Below are 17389 nucleotides of genomic sequence, written 5' to 3' on the forward strand. Positions count from 1 at the left end.
CATGAGAATTGCTTGAACCCAGGAGGTGGTGGTTGCAGTGAGCAGAGATCGTGTCACTGCACTCCAGCCAGAGCAAAAGAGCGAGACTGTCTCAAAAACAAAACAAAACAAAACAATAAAACAAAACCCCCCCCAAAACATGGGACTCATCCAAAAAAAAAAACAATTACAACCTATAATGCTCTGAGAAAGCCAAGTAAATTAATAGCTTTTTACCTACAAAACTTTTCCAGTAATCTGAAGTATTCTTTTTAATCAATTTTGTACCAACAGTAGGAAGATCTTTTTGGGAAATCACATCTTTGTGGGGGTCACACTCAGGCTATCTCAGTCATAAGACTGATGTTGGGACATCATTTAACTTTCTTGGGCTTCAGTTTCCTTATCTATAAAATCACAACTGTAATTATGGGATTTCCATGAAGACTAAATGATAAACTGTTACAAAAGCCCCAGCATAGAAGATGGTCATTTTCCTTCCTTCCTTGCTTTTTTTTTCTTTCTTGTTCAACCACATTCCTTAGTTCCCTTAATTGTGACTGCCATTCCTGCCTCACAAGGAAGCCATGCTCTGAAAGGTTTCTAGCAGCTTCTTCATTTTTCAATTCCAACTATCTCTGCTGAATTCTCATTCAAACTGATATCTCTGCAGTAATTTCCTCTGATGACCATGCCCTCCTTCCTGAAAGACACTTTGCCCTAGGTGTTGTAATGCTTTTTTCTCCTGCTTCTCCTTCTCCTTCTCTGACATCTTTTCAGTTCCTAGGCTGATCTTTTTCTTCTATCTCCAGATCTGTGCTTTCTAATATGTAGGCCCCAGGTACATGTGGCTGTTAACCACCTGAGACATGACTAGTCGAATTAAGATGTGCTGTAAGTGTAAAATACACATGGGATTTCAAAGATGTAGTACAAATATAAGAATAGAAAATGTCCCTTTAATAAGTGTTATATTGATCAAATGTCAAAATGATAAAATTTTGGATATTTCTGTTAAACAGATTGTATTATAATAATTTCTTTTGTTTCTGTTTCTACCCCTTTTACTGTGGTTTCTAGAAAATTTAAAATGACAGATGTGGCTCACATTTTATTTCTATTGGAAAGCAATGTTCTGAAGAATTCTTTATTCTCCTCCTCTCACTTTTCCCGCTATCCTTTAGCAAGACCATCAGCTTACATTGCTGTACTCTTGTCTCAGTGTTGTTTACTCTCATCTACATTTCTTTTTCTTTCTTTCTTTCTTTTTTTTCTTTTTTTTTTTGAGATGGAGTCTTGCTCTGCTGCCCAGGCTGGAGTGCAGTGGTGCAATCTCGGCTCACTGCAAGCTCCGCCTCCAGGGTTTATGCCATTCTCCTGCCTCAGCCTCCCGAGTAGCTGGGACTACAGGCGTCCCGCACCACGCCCAGCTATTTTTTTTGTATTTTTAGTAGAGATGGGGTTTCACCGTGTTAGCCAGGATGGTCTCAATCTCCTGACCTCATGATCCACCCACCTCAGCCTCCCAGTGTTGGGATTACAGGTGTGAGCCACCGTGCTCGGCCTTATGTCTACATTTCTAACCCTCGCCTCTCTCTGAACCTCCAGGGCAGAATTTCTAAGTGCCTCTACATAAATGCTCTGCCAAATTCAGTGCATCCTACTCTTCCCGATAAATACCTGTTAGGTATTTAAATTGAAAAATACTTCCTCTTCTTTAGACAATGGCATCCTATCAATGGCATAGACTGGAACCCCTGTAGAATATTCTGGAATATTTCCTCTCTCTTGTAGCCTCTCATATAGGTAAGGGTTCTCATAGCCAACACCAGAAATCTATTCTGGCTAATTTTAACAGGAAAGAGATATATTAAAGGTATTAGAGAGCTCACAGATCCAGAGAACTGGGCTTCGATGCTCTGTAGCTGGGAAGGGTAACAGTACCTGTTCATACTGTGGGGTGGGCTCCATGAAAGGCTTGCCACTGATGTTAACAGTCAATTGCAGAGCTCATACTAATGCTGTGTAGTTAGCTCCCAAAATGCTGAGGTGGAAGCTCTTCCACTGCTGGCCCATGAGATTCCACACCTGACAGGACAATTGCCGTCCTGCCTTGCTGCTTCCTCATGATGCTCAACTTGAAACAAAGCCTTACTTACATGCATTTATCTGACTGGCAAACCCCAGGCAACAGGCTTGTATTTTATCTGCAAGGACTGCTGAAAGACAGTTTTCTGGTTCCCTTATAAGGTTGCACATTTCTAAAACGTAAGAAACATGTTGGGCAAGTATACCTGACAAATTTGTACCACATTCCACATTCATTAATCATGTGCTGTTTTCCCAAATTCCTTGTATTTGTCCTTTCCTTTGCACTTCTCCCCCCATAGCCTGGTCCAGCCTTTTGCTGGGATTACTTCAAAAGCTTCCTAAATTTTTTTTTAATTTACATTTTATTTTATATTTATTTACTTTTTTCGTTATCCATACGTCACCTTGCTAGCCAATCTTCACGTTGCGATTAACATGTATAGTGAAACATGGGTTAGAGCATGCCTCTAATCTCATGAAAATAATTCTACAACTCCTGATTGCCTACACACACACAAATTAAATGTTTTAGCATGCTATTCAAAACACTCAAGGATATGGACTTCAGTATATTTTCAGTCTCCTTTTTAACTAGATTCCTCACTCACCTTCATGTCTTTTGCTAGTCAGTCCTTTAACACATTTAGAATTCATTACTAGACTACTAGTATTGCTTAGAATTTATACCAGACTACATAGCACAGTTTTGAGTAAGACTCTCATTAGTGTTGCTCCCCAACTGAGTCAGTTTGGACACTCTGCTTAGCCTCTCTCAGATTCAATTTCCTCATAGGAAAGTGAAGTCACCACAACCTTGCAAGCTTCCTGTGTTGATTATTATCAAATGTGCATAACATGGGGCATGAACCTGGCACTTAGCAAGTGCCCCATAAAAGGATGCCATTGATAGTGCTCTTAGGATTGTGTGGCTGTGCTCCTGATAATTTTTCCACTTCCAGGAATGCCTTTACCACATTTCTCCCTGCCCTGGAATCCAGCCTATCCTTCACAGCACTCCTCCAATTTTAACCTCTTTATGAACATTCCAGTCAGGAAACACAAGGTTCCTTCCTGTCTAATGCCACAGCAGGGTATCTATTCATGTAGTTAGCACACACTTTTTTTTTCTTTTTTTTTTTTTTGAGACGGAGTCTTGCTCTGTCGCCCAGGCTGGAGTGCAGTGGCGCGATCTCAGCTCACTGCAACCTCTGCTCCGGGTTCAAGAGATTCTCCTGCCTCAGCGTCCTGAGTAGCTGGGATTACAGGCACGCGTCACCATGCCTGGCTAATTTTTGTATTTTTAGTAGAGACAGGGTTTCTCCATGTTGCTCAGGCTGGTCTCGAACTTCTGACCTTGTGATCTGCCTACCTCGGCCTCCCAAAGTGCTGGGATTACAGGCGTGAGCCACCATGCCCGGCCACTTTATTTTCTTATGTTAGTTTATTGTCTATCTGGCTGGCATTCCAATTCGGTATCTAGATTGCCTAATTCAGTGCATGGTATACAGTTAATGCTCAATCATTATTTACTAAGCTTAACTTACTTTTTTCTGGATAGGATCTCTCTATATTCTGCATATGTGCTATGGATTATTTTATTATAGAAAAACAATAATATAGAGCTTGCTTTTATTTTCTACTAACGTGCAATTTTAAGTCAAGTCACTGATCACTGGGTTCAAATAGTCCATTTATCACGGGATAGTCATGGAAATTCTAGAGCTGTTTTCACTTTCCCTCAGATACTTCGGACAGAATAAGAAATAAAAGCATTATTGGTAAATCTGAGGCACAATAAATAAGCAAGTGTTTACTCAGAATTCCAATTAAGCTTATGACCTTCATATACACCTTTGTCCCCACAGAACATTTTTCTAGCCATACAGGCCTCCTTGTGGTCCTCAAAACTGCCAGTTTTGTCTTTACTTAAGTATCTTTGCACTTGCTATTCTCTTTGCCTTGAACTCCCTTACCTCATTTCTTCATGAAGGTCACCTATGCTTGCCCAAATACTATTACTCAGAAAGTTTTCTGTTGACCACACACTAAAAGAAGTTCTTTATCTCCCACTTGCTCCAACTCTACATTGCCTTATTTCTTTTCTCCATGGTACATAATCAATGCTTTAAATTTTACTATATTTACTTATGGCATGAATGAATAAGCCCTGAAAATGTAGTTGGAAACGTAGAGCAATAGAGCAAAGGTAGCCTCATTCAGTAACAGAAGGGAGCAATGATGCCCTATTTTCAGCTTGAACACGGCTTGTCGTGATTGTGCTGGCTACCACAGAGTTCTCACTGCCTTTGATGTGGTGTCTCTGAGAGAGCACGATAACGCTTTTCATCCTTCTCATGGCTACCTCTTTTGGCATTAAGTCATTCAGTTACTCTTTAGTGACTGTACCAGGAAGAGGATAGAAATAGCAAGAGGGGAAATCAAAAGAGCCAGTGTTGATACTCTATGAGAAAGAGTTGGGGCAAAAATTTGGCAAAAAATTAGATTATTAAATTACCCAATTGTAGATGTAATATTTCCCAAGGTGTTCCTATTTACTCGTTAATATGTATCATTTTGAATTGACTGTATACTCCTTACATATAAATGTATCATATTTTAAAGTAATCTTCTGAAGAGAAATGTTACATTGTATTATTTAGAAATAACTGGAGTTTCCTTCAAGAAAATATTTGTTTTCTAAATTAATGCTTAATAATAATAATATGATTCATAACCTACAAAATATACTACTATATGGAAATTGAAATATAGTAATTTTTTCTCTCAATAATTAGAATAACATAGATTCACATGAACAGCTTTATGGCTGATGTTCATTTCCTAGAATTCTAGTGAAATGTGTCTGATAAATGCATCTTTCACCACGAGCCAGAATGAAAAAGAAAACAGAAAAAATTACAACAGCTTTTCCTGTTTCATAAGATATTCAACCTACTGTGAAATCAATGTTTTAAAGTCCTATAGCAAATAGAGGAATAAAATGTGATGCAATTCATTTTGAGACTTTCTTAACAGAAATAATTTATAGATTGCAATTTAACTAAAATAGTGAGAAACTGACAATTTCTCATTTAATTTTCCTCAATTTTTAATTTAAAAGAAAAAAAGACAAATATTCTCTAGTAAAATATTTAAATTACCAGACGAAAGTATTAAAGTATTTATTAGGTGACACATAATACAATTTGAAACAAAAACAGAGGACGAATGCACCCACCTGAGCACTGAGAACACTCTGGCCATTTTGCCTATTGCTCGGATCTTGTTCCTTATCACCTCTTTCCGGGCTGCAGCTGTTGCACCTGTATTTTCAAACAGAGTTCAGTGGTCAGTAATTTTTTACCTAATTGTAATTGATTTTACAAATTTACACATACAACAGACTCCAGTAAGCAAAATCAGTATTTTTTTTTTTCCCCTTAAGAGGATTTATCTGTAAATCAAATTTGAAAATTTAAGCTTTTGGCCACCAATACTAGGATGTGATTTTTGAGAGGTCCCCATAGTGCCAAAGAAAAACTTTCGAGATATCCAGAGGGGAGGTGAGTAAGAAGCTAAATGGAAAATCACTGAGCAGAGAGGGGTAGGTTCCTATCCTCCTCTTCCAATTGACTTTCCCCTTCTTTTCTATTTATACAGAGACCACCCATTGGGAGGAAGAGTTAAGTGCCTTATCACCATCTTCTATTCATTTGCAGTCTCCATGCTGGGAAAACTACTTTAGGAAACTGCTTTTCCAAAAGTTCTCCTTTGATGTGATTAAACTAGGAAGTCTCTTAATTCCCTATCTGCCTTGCAACATCATTCATAATTATTTGATGATGATTGTTTGAGCACTTGATACTCTTTCATCTTCTGGTTGGTTCAGGAGTTCTAGAGAAAAGAGTAGAGAACTGCTAAACTGGATTTAGTAAGAGACAGTGGCACCATGGTTTGCATTTTAGTACTATTTTTGAAAGTTATGCATGGTTTTTCTGGGTAAGTTTTACCACTTGTTACATTTTCCAAATTAAAAAAAATTAATTACATGGATTATTGTTACAAATAAATATATTATTTTAAAATAATGTTTTAAAATAATACTTTAATGAGTCCATTTCATTTTTTCTTTTAATTCCTAAGGTACATTGGAAGAAGTATAAAACAGAAAAAATACCTCACATTTTTTTTTTTTTTTTTTTTTGAGACAGAGTCTTGCTCTGTCACCCAGGCTGGAGTGTAGTGGTGCGATTTCGGCTCACTGCAACCTCTGCCTCCCAGGTTCAAGTGATTTTCCTGCCTCAGCCTCCCAAGTAGCTGGGACTACAGGCATGTGCCACCACGCCCAGCTAACTTTTTTTGTATTTTTAGTAGAGACAGGCTTCACCATGTTGGTCAGGCTGGTCTCAAACTCCCGACCTCAAATGACCTGCCTGCCTCAGCCTCCCAAAGTGCTGGGATTACATGTGTGAGCCACTGCACCTGGTCAAGATTTTTATAATCCAAGGTAAAATGGATAAACTTATCCTTTTTATTCATTATGTGGGATTTTATAGAAAGCATTAACACAAGCAGATCGTCTAATTCTACTGCCTCTAATAGATATACAACAGAATATTCTTTTCAAATAATAACAGAAATGTTCCTAATCCAAATGAACAGTTTGAGTCACGTAATTTGCTCAGGGATGGTAGTCTATAGATGATAACTGGTATGTGTTTTGGTCTTTTATTATAATTTGTGATAACAGCAAGCTTTTACAGAAGGGTTTTGAAAAAAAGATTTCTACTGTTTCCCTTAGAGGGCTTTTATGAACACCATTTGGAATCTATTTGATTGTATGAATCAATTAATATGCCAACATTTCCATGAGAAAGAAAACTTGTACAACACACACAATTTTGAAAGGGCTAGAAAAAAGGTATTTGCTTTCCGCCACCCCCCCCCTCCACTCCAAGAAAGTGAAAACATATCAATCACTTTCTTTGCCTGGGTGGGTAATCTTTCAGAGGTGATGCTAACACAAACCCATCTCATAGGTGCATGGGTGTTCCCCAGAGGGTGTGTGAAAACCAGCAAGCTGGTTTCCTCTCACCTTCCCTCTGCCCTGAAAACAGCCTAAATTTATGTCCACTTCTTCCTCTCTTGTGGCAACTATGCCATGGCAGGCACCTTTCAACATAACCAATGGGAAGGACTTATTATTGCCAGCCATTCTACCTGCAAATGGGTGGAATAAGTTTCCATCCATGTGGGAGACAGCTGTTCTCCAATCTAGCTGTTCTGATAATCAAGCAAAACCATGGGTTCTCATTCACTATAAGTTCCTTGAATTATTAATTAGTTTCTCGGCCAGAACACTGGGGAGGAAAATAGGTGTGTGCAGGATCCCTGCCTCTAATCGTATTCTGATTTTGTAAACAATATTAATTATCTATGATTTGTAATTAAGATTATACATCAAATTCTGCTCTGGAGACTATCTAAAACTGAATTCTCTGTGCTTGGATTTTAGATGATTAATGAACAACAGACCATGAAAGGACTTTTTTTTTTTTTTTTTTTTTTTTTTAAGTGGGATGGCAAATAGTCCCCTTAGGGTGGTCTTCCTATACATATATATATTTCAGTTACTCCATTCAATGATGCTTTCAGTCTAACATTGTCCTATTACTACTCTATGTTTAAAACTCCCTACCTCAACTGACCTGTGAACTCAGGGGTCATGATATGCTGAGTAAGGGAAAATATTCTGGCTCTCTCCAATAAACGATATGGCCAGATCATGAAATCAATTCAATGAACACAAAGAATGGAAACTGTGGGAGAGCTCCAAAACTGGTCACTATATTTAGAAGCACAACAAGAAAAGCAGCAAGGAGTGGCTAAGATGTCTAGAAATAAAACTTCATGTATTTAAGTGAGGTGAGGGGGGAACACATAAAATCAAATATGTAAGAAATATATATGAAGAATAATCTCACAGAACATTTCTGATAAAAAACTTGTAAAAACCATAACTGGAGCAATGAAAAGTAAGAAACTACGTTGGAAAAGGAGGGAAATAAATTATGTAAAGCTGTGCTTCTTAGCTTGGTATAAGCTGATGATCAGAAAAATGCTCAAATACATACTAAATTTTAAATGTAAAATGAACATTCTCACAGTCAGTATACTATTCCTTATATTTTCAGATAAAATGAATGATTAGAGAGCATATAAAAGATATTGTACTTTATGTATATGTAGCTGTGCTCCCCATAAATAGTGACTCACAACACACTCTAGCACTTTTCTTAATTGAAAAAAAAAACTCTCTTTTAAAAATTTCTCGGCTGGGCACAGTGGCTCACGCCTGTAATCCCAGCACTTTGGGAGGCCGAGGCGGGCGGATCACGAGGTCAGGAGATCGAGACCATCCTGGCTAACATGGTGAAACCCCGTCTCTACTAAGAATACAAAAAAATTAGCTGGGTGTGGTGGCACATGCCTGTAATCCCAGCTACTTGGGAGGCTGAGGCAGGAGAATCGGTTGAACCTGGGAGGCAGAGGTTGCAGTGAGCCGAGATTGTGCCATTGCATTCCAGCCTGGGCAACAAGAGTGAAACTCCATCTCAAAAAAAAAATGTTCTCAATAACCTAGATAAGGAGTTTTACTATCCCTCTTACAAAACTGAAATATATTTACACAAAAAGTAAAATAACCTGACCATGGACAGTAAGAAGAGACATTAAACTATTCTCTGAATGTTTTTTCCTGAAAAGTACCTTCAATCTTTTCCATATAATCAAAATCAAAATTAGCTCTAACCACACATATATAACCTCACAAAGATTTAAAATACCAAAATAAAATATGTGGATTGATGTGTAATTCAATGTAAAGGAGCTGAACAACAGCAGGAGAGAATTAAGTTCAGATGTAAATGTTCTGGTATACTATACTTAGTATTGCTATTCCAGGTTTTCGGTATTTTCCAGAGATCATTAAAACTCTTTTTCAAAAACTTATTCCATTTCAAATCCTCACAGTCCATAATTAAACAGAAAGATCAAGTACATGTTTTTCAGAATTTTACTACCTGCAACATGCAAAGATAATGTCATATTAAACATTCTTGGTACTGTTCTGTTTAGGTTGTGAAAATGTACCACAGTAGCTCAAATTAAAATTCAGTATATTAAATAATGAAGACACATAAAATACCTTTTACATGAAAACTGTGGTAATTTCTTTCCATTTAAAAAAACATATAATCACTTATTTCAACTTGGAAGTCCAAAACTGAAAGGTAGTATTTCATATGTTAGAAAAAATAGTAATTTTAAGTAAAATTTCATTTTGTTTCAAATAATAATCGCTTCTTTTTTTGGCCTCTCCTTTCAACTTTTTAAGTTCTGATCTTCTTTTATGCCTGGGGTATCATGCTACTATTTCCAGAATCTAAGCAACCCTGAAAACTCAATTTTTCCTCAACATAGGGGAGGCTAGTACACAGACCAAGGGGATCTTTAAAGATCTGCTTTTAATACATATCCTTCTTGCCCTTAACTTAGCACCTTGCTAACTTCTCATGAAGTTTTAAGATATCTATGGCAAATGACCTTCTAAGTGACTGTTGCAACCCCACAGGGTAGATTTCAGCCTTAGAAAGGCACTGGAAAAAGGCATTTGTACCACAGATAGTGGGGGCAAGTGCTTGGCTGCAGAGAGATTCTTACCACCTGGGGTATCTGCCACACATTACAGATGTTGGCTCTGACTTCCAGCTCAGTTACCACTGTGGAGCTACTACTGTGAATTCTTCAGTTACACCTGAATTAGTGGTGTGCAGAAAGTGTTATGTAGAGTACAAATTACCATCCAAATCATTCATTCATTAAATATTCTTGTGACTCCTTTACTATACAGCCTGCCATATGCTAACAACAGAAATATGAATGAGGCATTGTCTCTGCTTTCGGAGATCACATGAACAACAACAAGAGACCGTGACAAATATTATATTGAAAGTAGCAGTGGTACACTGGAGCTGGCTTCTGTCAGCTGGTAAGAGGATACTGAGTGTATCCCTTCTTAACTCCATGGTCAGTAATGTTGGTAGCTTCAAATCAGCTGTGGGGGAAACATTTATACCATGAAAATCTGCAAATGCTACAAACCGGGGCCATTTTCCCTGGGAGGACAGGTGCAAACTGCTTGCAGGTACAAGAAAAACTTTTCAGTGAAATGGTGACAGTCAAGGATCTTGAAGGATAAATAAACACCAAAAAGAAAGAAGAATGACATTCTCCATGGAGATTTTTTAAATGTGTAAAGGCAGCAAAATTCCACATTATGTTCAGATGATGGGTAAGAATTTTGATGTGAATGAAGTTTGAGTAAACTCGGAAGATGGTAGGGTGGGAAAGAAGCAGGAAATGCCTGGGCTAACCTGTAAAGGCTTTAGCATAGTAGTACATGCAAACAAGAAGTTTAGATATTAGCATATATGCAATAGAGTTAAATAAAACTTACTTTGCCAGATACCAAAAAAGAAAGAAATGGTTAGATTGCTGGATGAGTAGAGACAGATACGTGATAAAGCAAATATAGTCAATTGTTAGCTATAGAAAGTTAAGTGATGGGTATCTAAGTACGAACTATACAGTTCTTCAAACTTTCCTGTATGTTTAAAATATTTTGTAATAAAATGTCAAAAAATGAAACTATACTTGGAAGAAATTTGGTTTTGTGGGGAAAGAAAAATAGCAGCTTTGGGGAGAGAAGCCTCTATGTCCTGCCCTGCCCTTCCTTTATGTAATATGGGAGGATGCATGAGCTTGCTGAAAAAGGCAATGAAGACTTCTCACTGGAGTTACATTCTCCCTCTCTCTCTTCTCCACCAAATCCAGGAGAAAACTGAACTGGCAGGATTTTGTTTTAAAAGTCTAATCCAACAGATTCTTATTAGTTTCAACACATTTTTACAACTGTAAGAAATAAAAATGACCAGTTCTAAAAAATTATGCTTAAATATCTTCTGAAAAGAAATATTTTTACATTAGAATGTGAAAAACTGCTTTTAAAAATTGTTTGCTTGAGTTGTATTTTATTTGATAGAAACACTAGCAGACCTTTCCCAATTGATCATTATATTGGCCACAAGCTTTTTGTTATCATTAGGCTTCTTTCTTTACAGGGCATTTAATGCAAGTGTATCCACAGCCTATGTATTTAAATGAAATATATATAAAAAGTATATTTATACTAAAAATTTTTGTACGTTTTAAAAGGAAAGATATATCTTTAAAATTATATTTTGCTGGTAGACTTCAAATGTTTTGAAACATTTAATCCAAATTCTGAGAAAAATTTTTTTACCACTCACCACTTCCAAATTTGTTAAAACTTAACAAAGTTCATTCCTATTCTACTTGAAAGTAAAATTTTTATCATGGGTCAATATTATTAAACAGAGTTTCAATGTTCCTTCAGATTTTATTTTTTGCCAAACAGAGCAATTACTGAATTTGAATAAAACCTCTTGATGAAATGAAGCATAAGGTGTTGAGATAATTAATATCTTTTGTTGTGCTATATTAAAGATAAAAATGGGTTTTGTGTCCATCCAAAATCAGCACCTTTGAAATAGAAGATATAATGCATAAGACAGAACAGACTTCAGATACCTCTAAGAAACTTGTGTAATTGGTCTTTATAGCTTTTTACAGATGATGAAAATTATGAATATAAAGACTGTCTTCTTTGGGAAAACACATGTCCAACAGTTGAAGTAATCCCTAAACCTTATCTTGTCTTTTTCTTTCCTGACCTAACTTAACAACAACAAACCTTGAGCTCTTATATCCCAGCAAAGGGATGTTATGCAGAAGTTACTTTAGATATCCACCCAGTTTTGCTGTTGGCTATGAATTGTGACAAGTGCTTCAGTACATTTTCCTACACCACCAGGCGCTTGAGTCCTAGATTTAAAAAAAGCACCATAAGCAATGGATAACTGTTTACTCTGATGGAATGGCTTCAAAATTGTAGCCTTTATAATTTTTACTCATGTAGCTACAAAATAATATCCCCAAAGAATACTATTCCCATTCCATGTTTAAATAGTTGTAAATAATGTTGTAAACATTATGAGATTAAAATGAAATGGCTATATTATTCTGTTACCAATGGCATATAAATATCACAGCAATTTGAGTCCCACTATCATTCATTTAGAGAAAAGTCCATGAATAAAATCCTCATTGATATTTAGAAATCTTATATTATTCTTTTTTTCTTTGAAATTGTAGTTCCACTTTAAATTTCCCCAATTTTACTCCAGTGCATTATAAATTTAAACTTTAAAATATATACATATTTTAAATTAGACAGGATCTCCCCATGTGGCTCACGCTGGACTAGGACTCCTGGGCTCAAGTTATCCTACCGCCTCAGTCTCCCAAGTGAGGTTACAGGTATGCTAAACTTTAAAATATTTTTGTCACTACATTATATGTTATGTTTAGAAATATAACTAAATTTTAGAAATTTCCTGAGATGATGGGTCCTAAGTGTTCAAAAATTCCTTTGGAATAAATAATATCATAATTTTTATTACAGAGAGTTCACAATTATCAACCCTTTGGTTCCTAATTGAGATAGAGAGCACTAACATATGATAATTATTCATAAATATTAAAATGCACAGAAATAAAATTTTATTGGAATGCATCTCTTTAATGATAAAGATGGGAGGGAAATTACATTGCTCCCTTGATTAAGGAGACTTCCTAGACACTAAGCTTTCCAATGTCTCTTTTTGTGTGTGCCCCAGAGGTTTTTATAGCTCAAGGAAATGTTCATAGTGACTATGTCTAGGGAGACCTGTGCCTTTCTGTTAAAATGGAAAAAGGGCATTTGAGAAAGAGGAGGTGGGAAAGGAGAAGCTGCAATAAGGCCTCCAGCCAAGGTGCCTTCTCAGGCTGATCACTTTTAAGAAAATAAGATTTATGGTGGCTGAGGATGTGAAAATGGATTCCTTTTAACTCCTCTTGAAATGTCTTAGGGTAATCACGACAGTACAAATATTCCAGCCTGAAGACTGCTGTTCTATCAAGAATTAGATTACTCTATTTCTAGAGTTGACAGCTATTGGAAGAATGCCTTAACTAGACATAAACCTGGGAATCCTGCACTGTTCATCTACTTAGGGTCAGTGCAGTCAATGTGAATCCAGAGATTGTTTGCTTTCTCTCACCAAAAGAAAAAAAAAAAAGCCATATGTATGCCTACATAAGTTACTATTTTGGGCAAAAGCAAAACACATTCAAGACAACAAGTGAAAAAAAATCCTGGTAAAAATTCATCTTTTTGAAGATTACTAACTAAAATATTTAGAATATGGATCCTAATTCTATTAACTATCCCTCCCATAGGTGACAAAATTGGGACATAATAGCCACTCACTCCAAATCACTCTAAAGCACACATTCTGAATTTCTTCCATATGTTTTTTTAACTTGACTACAATCTCAGTATATATTAAGAGCCTGCAATGAATGGTGTGATATTTGGCATAAGGCTATTCTGTCTTACATCCCACTTTGAAAGCAATAGAAGAGCCTTTAAAATATAATTTTTTTTAAAAAAAGTTTCTCCTGTGTAATGGATTTTAAGGGTGTAACGGATTTTAAGTATTCAAAGGATTTTAAGGAAGGCCAGAAAAGCCTAGATTTTTCTCCACCTCTCTTGTCATAAAACATAACCAAATTCTTTGGATAGGAAATCTTAAAAATGGACAGACTATGCCCAAATGCCCAATTACTGTCATTATTTGGTTATTTTCTGTTTAATTATAAGTCACTTTCACTTCCAAACTCTAACTGGATTCCATGCACTTTTGTTCTCTAAGATGTTGTGTTCTGTCTGTTTAATGACTCCTTGGTTGAGTAGCAGAAGCTGACTATAAGCAGAATTCTAACTGGGTGAAAATGAAAGACTTTACAGTAGATTAGGAACTTTCCATTGATTTTTCAAGAAATTGTCACATATTCAGCTCATACCTTACAAAGGATATTGCTCCCCCCCTTTGTTTTTTAATATTTACCAAGGAAGCAATTAAGAGCCATAAAATCTGATTTGGCTCAACCCCTTTATCGTGACAAAAACACATCAATTTTATAAAGCAACAACAGAACATAAAAACAAAAAGGAATAAATCTAAATTTAATAATATCAATTTATTATCTAAAAGGGAAGCAGTCATAATGCCTGTATGTCTAACCAAAGATTGCTCTTGATATGGATGAGGATATAACTGTTTAATAGGATTTACTGAGGACATAATTGTGCATACGTGATAAGTGCTGGAAGAATGCATTCAGACTAGAACTTAATTCTGGGCCCATATGGATTTATACATTTATGAAATACTAGAATGACATATACATGTTATCTCTGCAATGATATAAAGTGAAGGGAGAAAACGAACAAACATATTAAATATTACATTTGATTGTCTCATATGTTTTACCCTAGATAAAAAGTTAATTTGAGTACCACTTGACAACATAATAAAAAGCAGACGGAAAGAAGTAATACAACTCCTTCATCTGACCGTGGAGAATGGCTGAGGCACTGGCATCTAATGAGCTTATCTGAAAGAAGTCATTCAAAGGTCTTTTGCTATTCACAATTCAGGCACGGTGTTTTGTTACTTCCTGGGAGATGTAGTAAAGTTTTGCCCAAGAAGGAGAAGTAGAGAAAACAAGCACTAGGTTCTGGCCAGTGACCCATGCACAGGCAACTTCAAAAAGTAGATGGTCCCCAAGTCATGAGACTTTAACATCACTTAAATATATTATTATAAATGTATTATTATCTTATCAGGAGAATGGATGTGCTAGTTGAAAATGTGTTGGTTTGCAACAGACGCATAGTAAAGAAGAGCAGCTGAGGCAAACATTTGAAATGTTCTGGGAAGTACTGTCCATGGGCCAAATGGCTGTGAGGTGCTCTGGTCCTACTGCAAAGATTCAGATCACAAATACTTGGCTTGTCCACTTCTCTTAAGACATATAACTAAATTGGCATTTGAAAGCCAGAATAGAACAGAGGTAAAGAACTTGTGTCTAGAATAAAAGACCTTGGTCTAAGTCCCAGCACTATCATTTACCAGCTGTGCTACCTTGGGCAAGTATTAAGTCTCTTTAAGGCTCACTTTCCTTATCTATAAAGTGAGGAATGTTCTAAATGCATTATTTCCATATAATCCTCACAACAACCACATGGAGATGATACTACTAGTCTCCATTTGACAGAGAACAATTCTAAGGAACAAAACGTTATTTGCCTAAGGTCTTTAGCTAGAGGTGATTCAGAACCAGGATTCATTACAGTACCAGCTGACTGATCTACTTCACTCGTGGTGGCAGAATTAAATAAGTAATGTGCTCATTCATTCTCAACATTCAAAAAATAAATGTGCCAGTTAGGGTGCTACCTGCTAATGCACGTAGAACAGAACTTTGGTATATGGGAAGTATTGTAAAATGCTTGTTATTATTAAGAAGAAAACACTTGTGCAGATATGAACGTTCCAGTTTTTCAAACAGTTAGATTTCTCTCTGTAAATTAAATGATGTATTATGTGATCTTGGTGAATATCAAGCTGCCCTGAGATGTGGCCTCATTTATGTTTTGTGCCAGCCAGGCTAACAGCTGGACCCCAGATTATGGCAAACACACTTGGAGACAATGAGAGCAGCCAGGATGCTGCTGGCTTTGCAGTCAGAACAAAATAGACCACTCCAAAAAGATGCGGTTGACAAAATAGAATCAACATTTCTATTTCTACAGAGTTCTGAGACAAAATGGGAGAACAGCTTTTATATCTTCTCATGAGCTAAGAATAAAGAGGAAAAAATTAAACAGATTTCTAGAAGAGTGAAAATAGGAAAATCTCAGAGAGAAATACTTTTAAAATTTAAATTTTGTAGGCATTTATTGAACTTTTAAGTATAGCCTTTACACCTGCCATATGAGATAAGTTACTCTAAAAAGAATGTTTTAGAAACTGGACTCACAACTCTCTTGCAGTTGTTCAATCAGTTATCAATTACTCTAATAAAAGTACAATCTTCAAGTTAAGAACCTGAATCCATTAATGCTTTAGTACAAAGAGAATAAGAAAAGCTCTACCAGAAAAGTTTGAAAAATATAGTTTATTTTCTTTTGGTATTAGTTTTCAGCTAGTTAACATTACTTACTACAGGCCTTTCTACGAAGAATGCCTCTTTCACATGCCAATTATCTCAACCCTGTCTGCAAGAAGTAAAGTGTTCTAAAATACAGAGAGTCTTTGCTTTCACTGAGAAAGAGAGCTCTCTATCGCAATGCCTTTCAAATAAAGAATGCATTAAGGTTTATAAGGCCACATGTTTACTTCCCTTATGCAACATGGTTTGCTTTCTCGAATAAATTTTATAAATCCATTTATGCTTCAATATGTAATAGCTAATGTTTAGTATAAGTTGGCTAATGTCACCATTAGTTGAATAAAAACTAATGCTATAAAAATAATTTCTTTCAAAAGCTGTATAAAATATATATTATACATGCATATAATACTGCATGTTGAAATACAGTATAAAATCTGGAGTATTTTTTGTAATATTACCTTACTGTGAGTATAATACGCTGGTCAATGGTGGACACTATCCAGCCAATTAGCTGCAACAAGGATATGGCTGTTTTTTTAACATTTAGTTTATTCTGCAAATTATGAGCTTCCATGCAATGTGAAAATTATGCCAGATAATTAAGAAACACATTTGTGCAGTCATAGTAGTACAATATGAAGAAAAGGCAGTACTTCTGATGCCTATATTACTGCATCATTTTAATTGCTAAATTAAAACGATTTTAATTATTGTGACCAAAGATAAAAGGCCAGATTTGATTAAACTAATTAAAATACGATAGCTAACCAAGTAAAAGCTTATTTGATAGTCAAGGCCTCAAAATGTCAATAGCCCTAAATACAATGAGAATCATACCAAACTACACCTAATAAATGCCCATGTGTTTTTCAGACATCTTTTAGTTTTAATGATATACTAGCTATAACAAGGTGTCTTCTTTTTAAGATGAAAGCATAATGAAACAAGCAGTTTTCTGTATTTTATAAAGGGTATATTCTGTACTTTATAAAGGGTATAAGAAATAAATAACAAATTTATAGAGACAAACGATTTAGCTTCTAAATTAGACACAAAAATATTAGGCAACTGAAAACAAACAAACAAAAAAACCAACAATAAACTGGGAAAACAA

General features: G+C 35.9%; 1 protein-coding gene across 3 annotated transcripts in view; it reads right to left on the bottom strand.

Moving 5' to 3' along the window:
• Positions 1–17389, bottom strand: part of PPP3CA (protein phosphatase 3 catalytic subunit alpha) — a 331868-nt gene that overhangs the window by 11787 nt on the left and 302692 nt on the right. For all 3 annotated transcript variants that reach the window (XM_054553399.2, XM_063723223.1, NM_001133985.1), the window contains 1 exon segment: positions 5309–5393. In XM_054553399.2, the coding sequence (XP_054409374.1) occupies positions 5309–5393 (85 nt within the window).

The sequence above is a fragment of the Pongo abelii genome, chromosome 3 (assembly GCF_028885655.2).
Source record: "Pongo abelii isolate AG06213 chromosome 3, NHGRI_mPonAbe1-v2.0_pri, whole genome shotgun sequence".
NCBI classification, from domain to species: Eukaryota; Metazoa; Chordata; class Mammalia; order Primates; family Hominidae; genus Pongo; species Pongo abelii.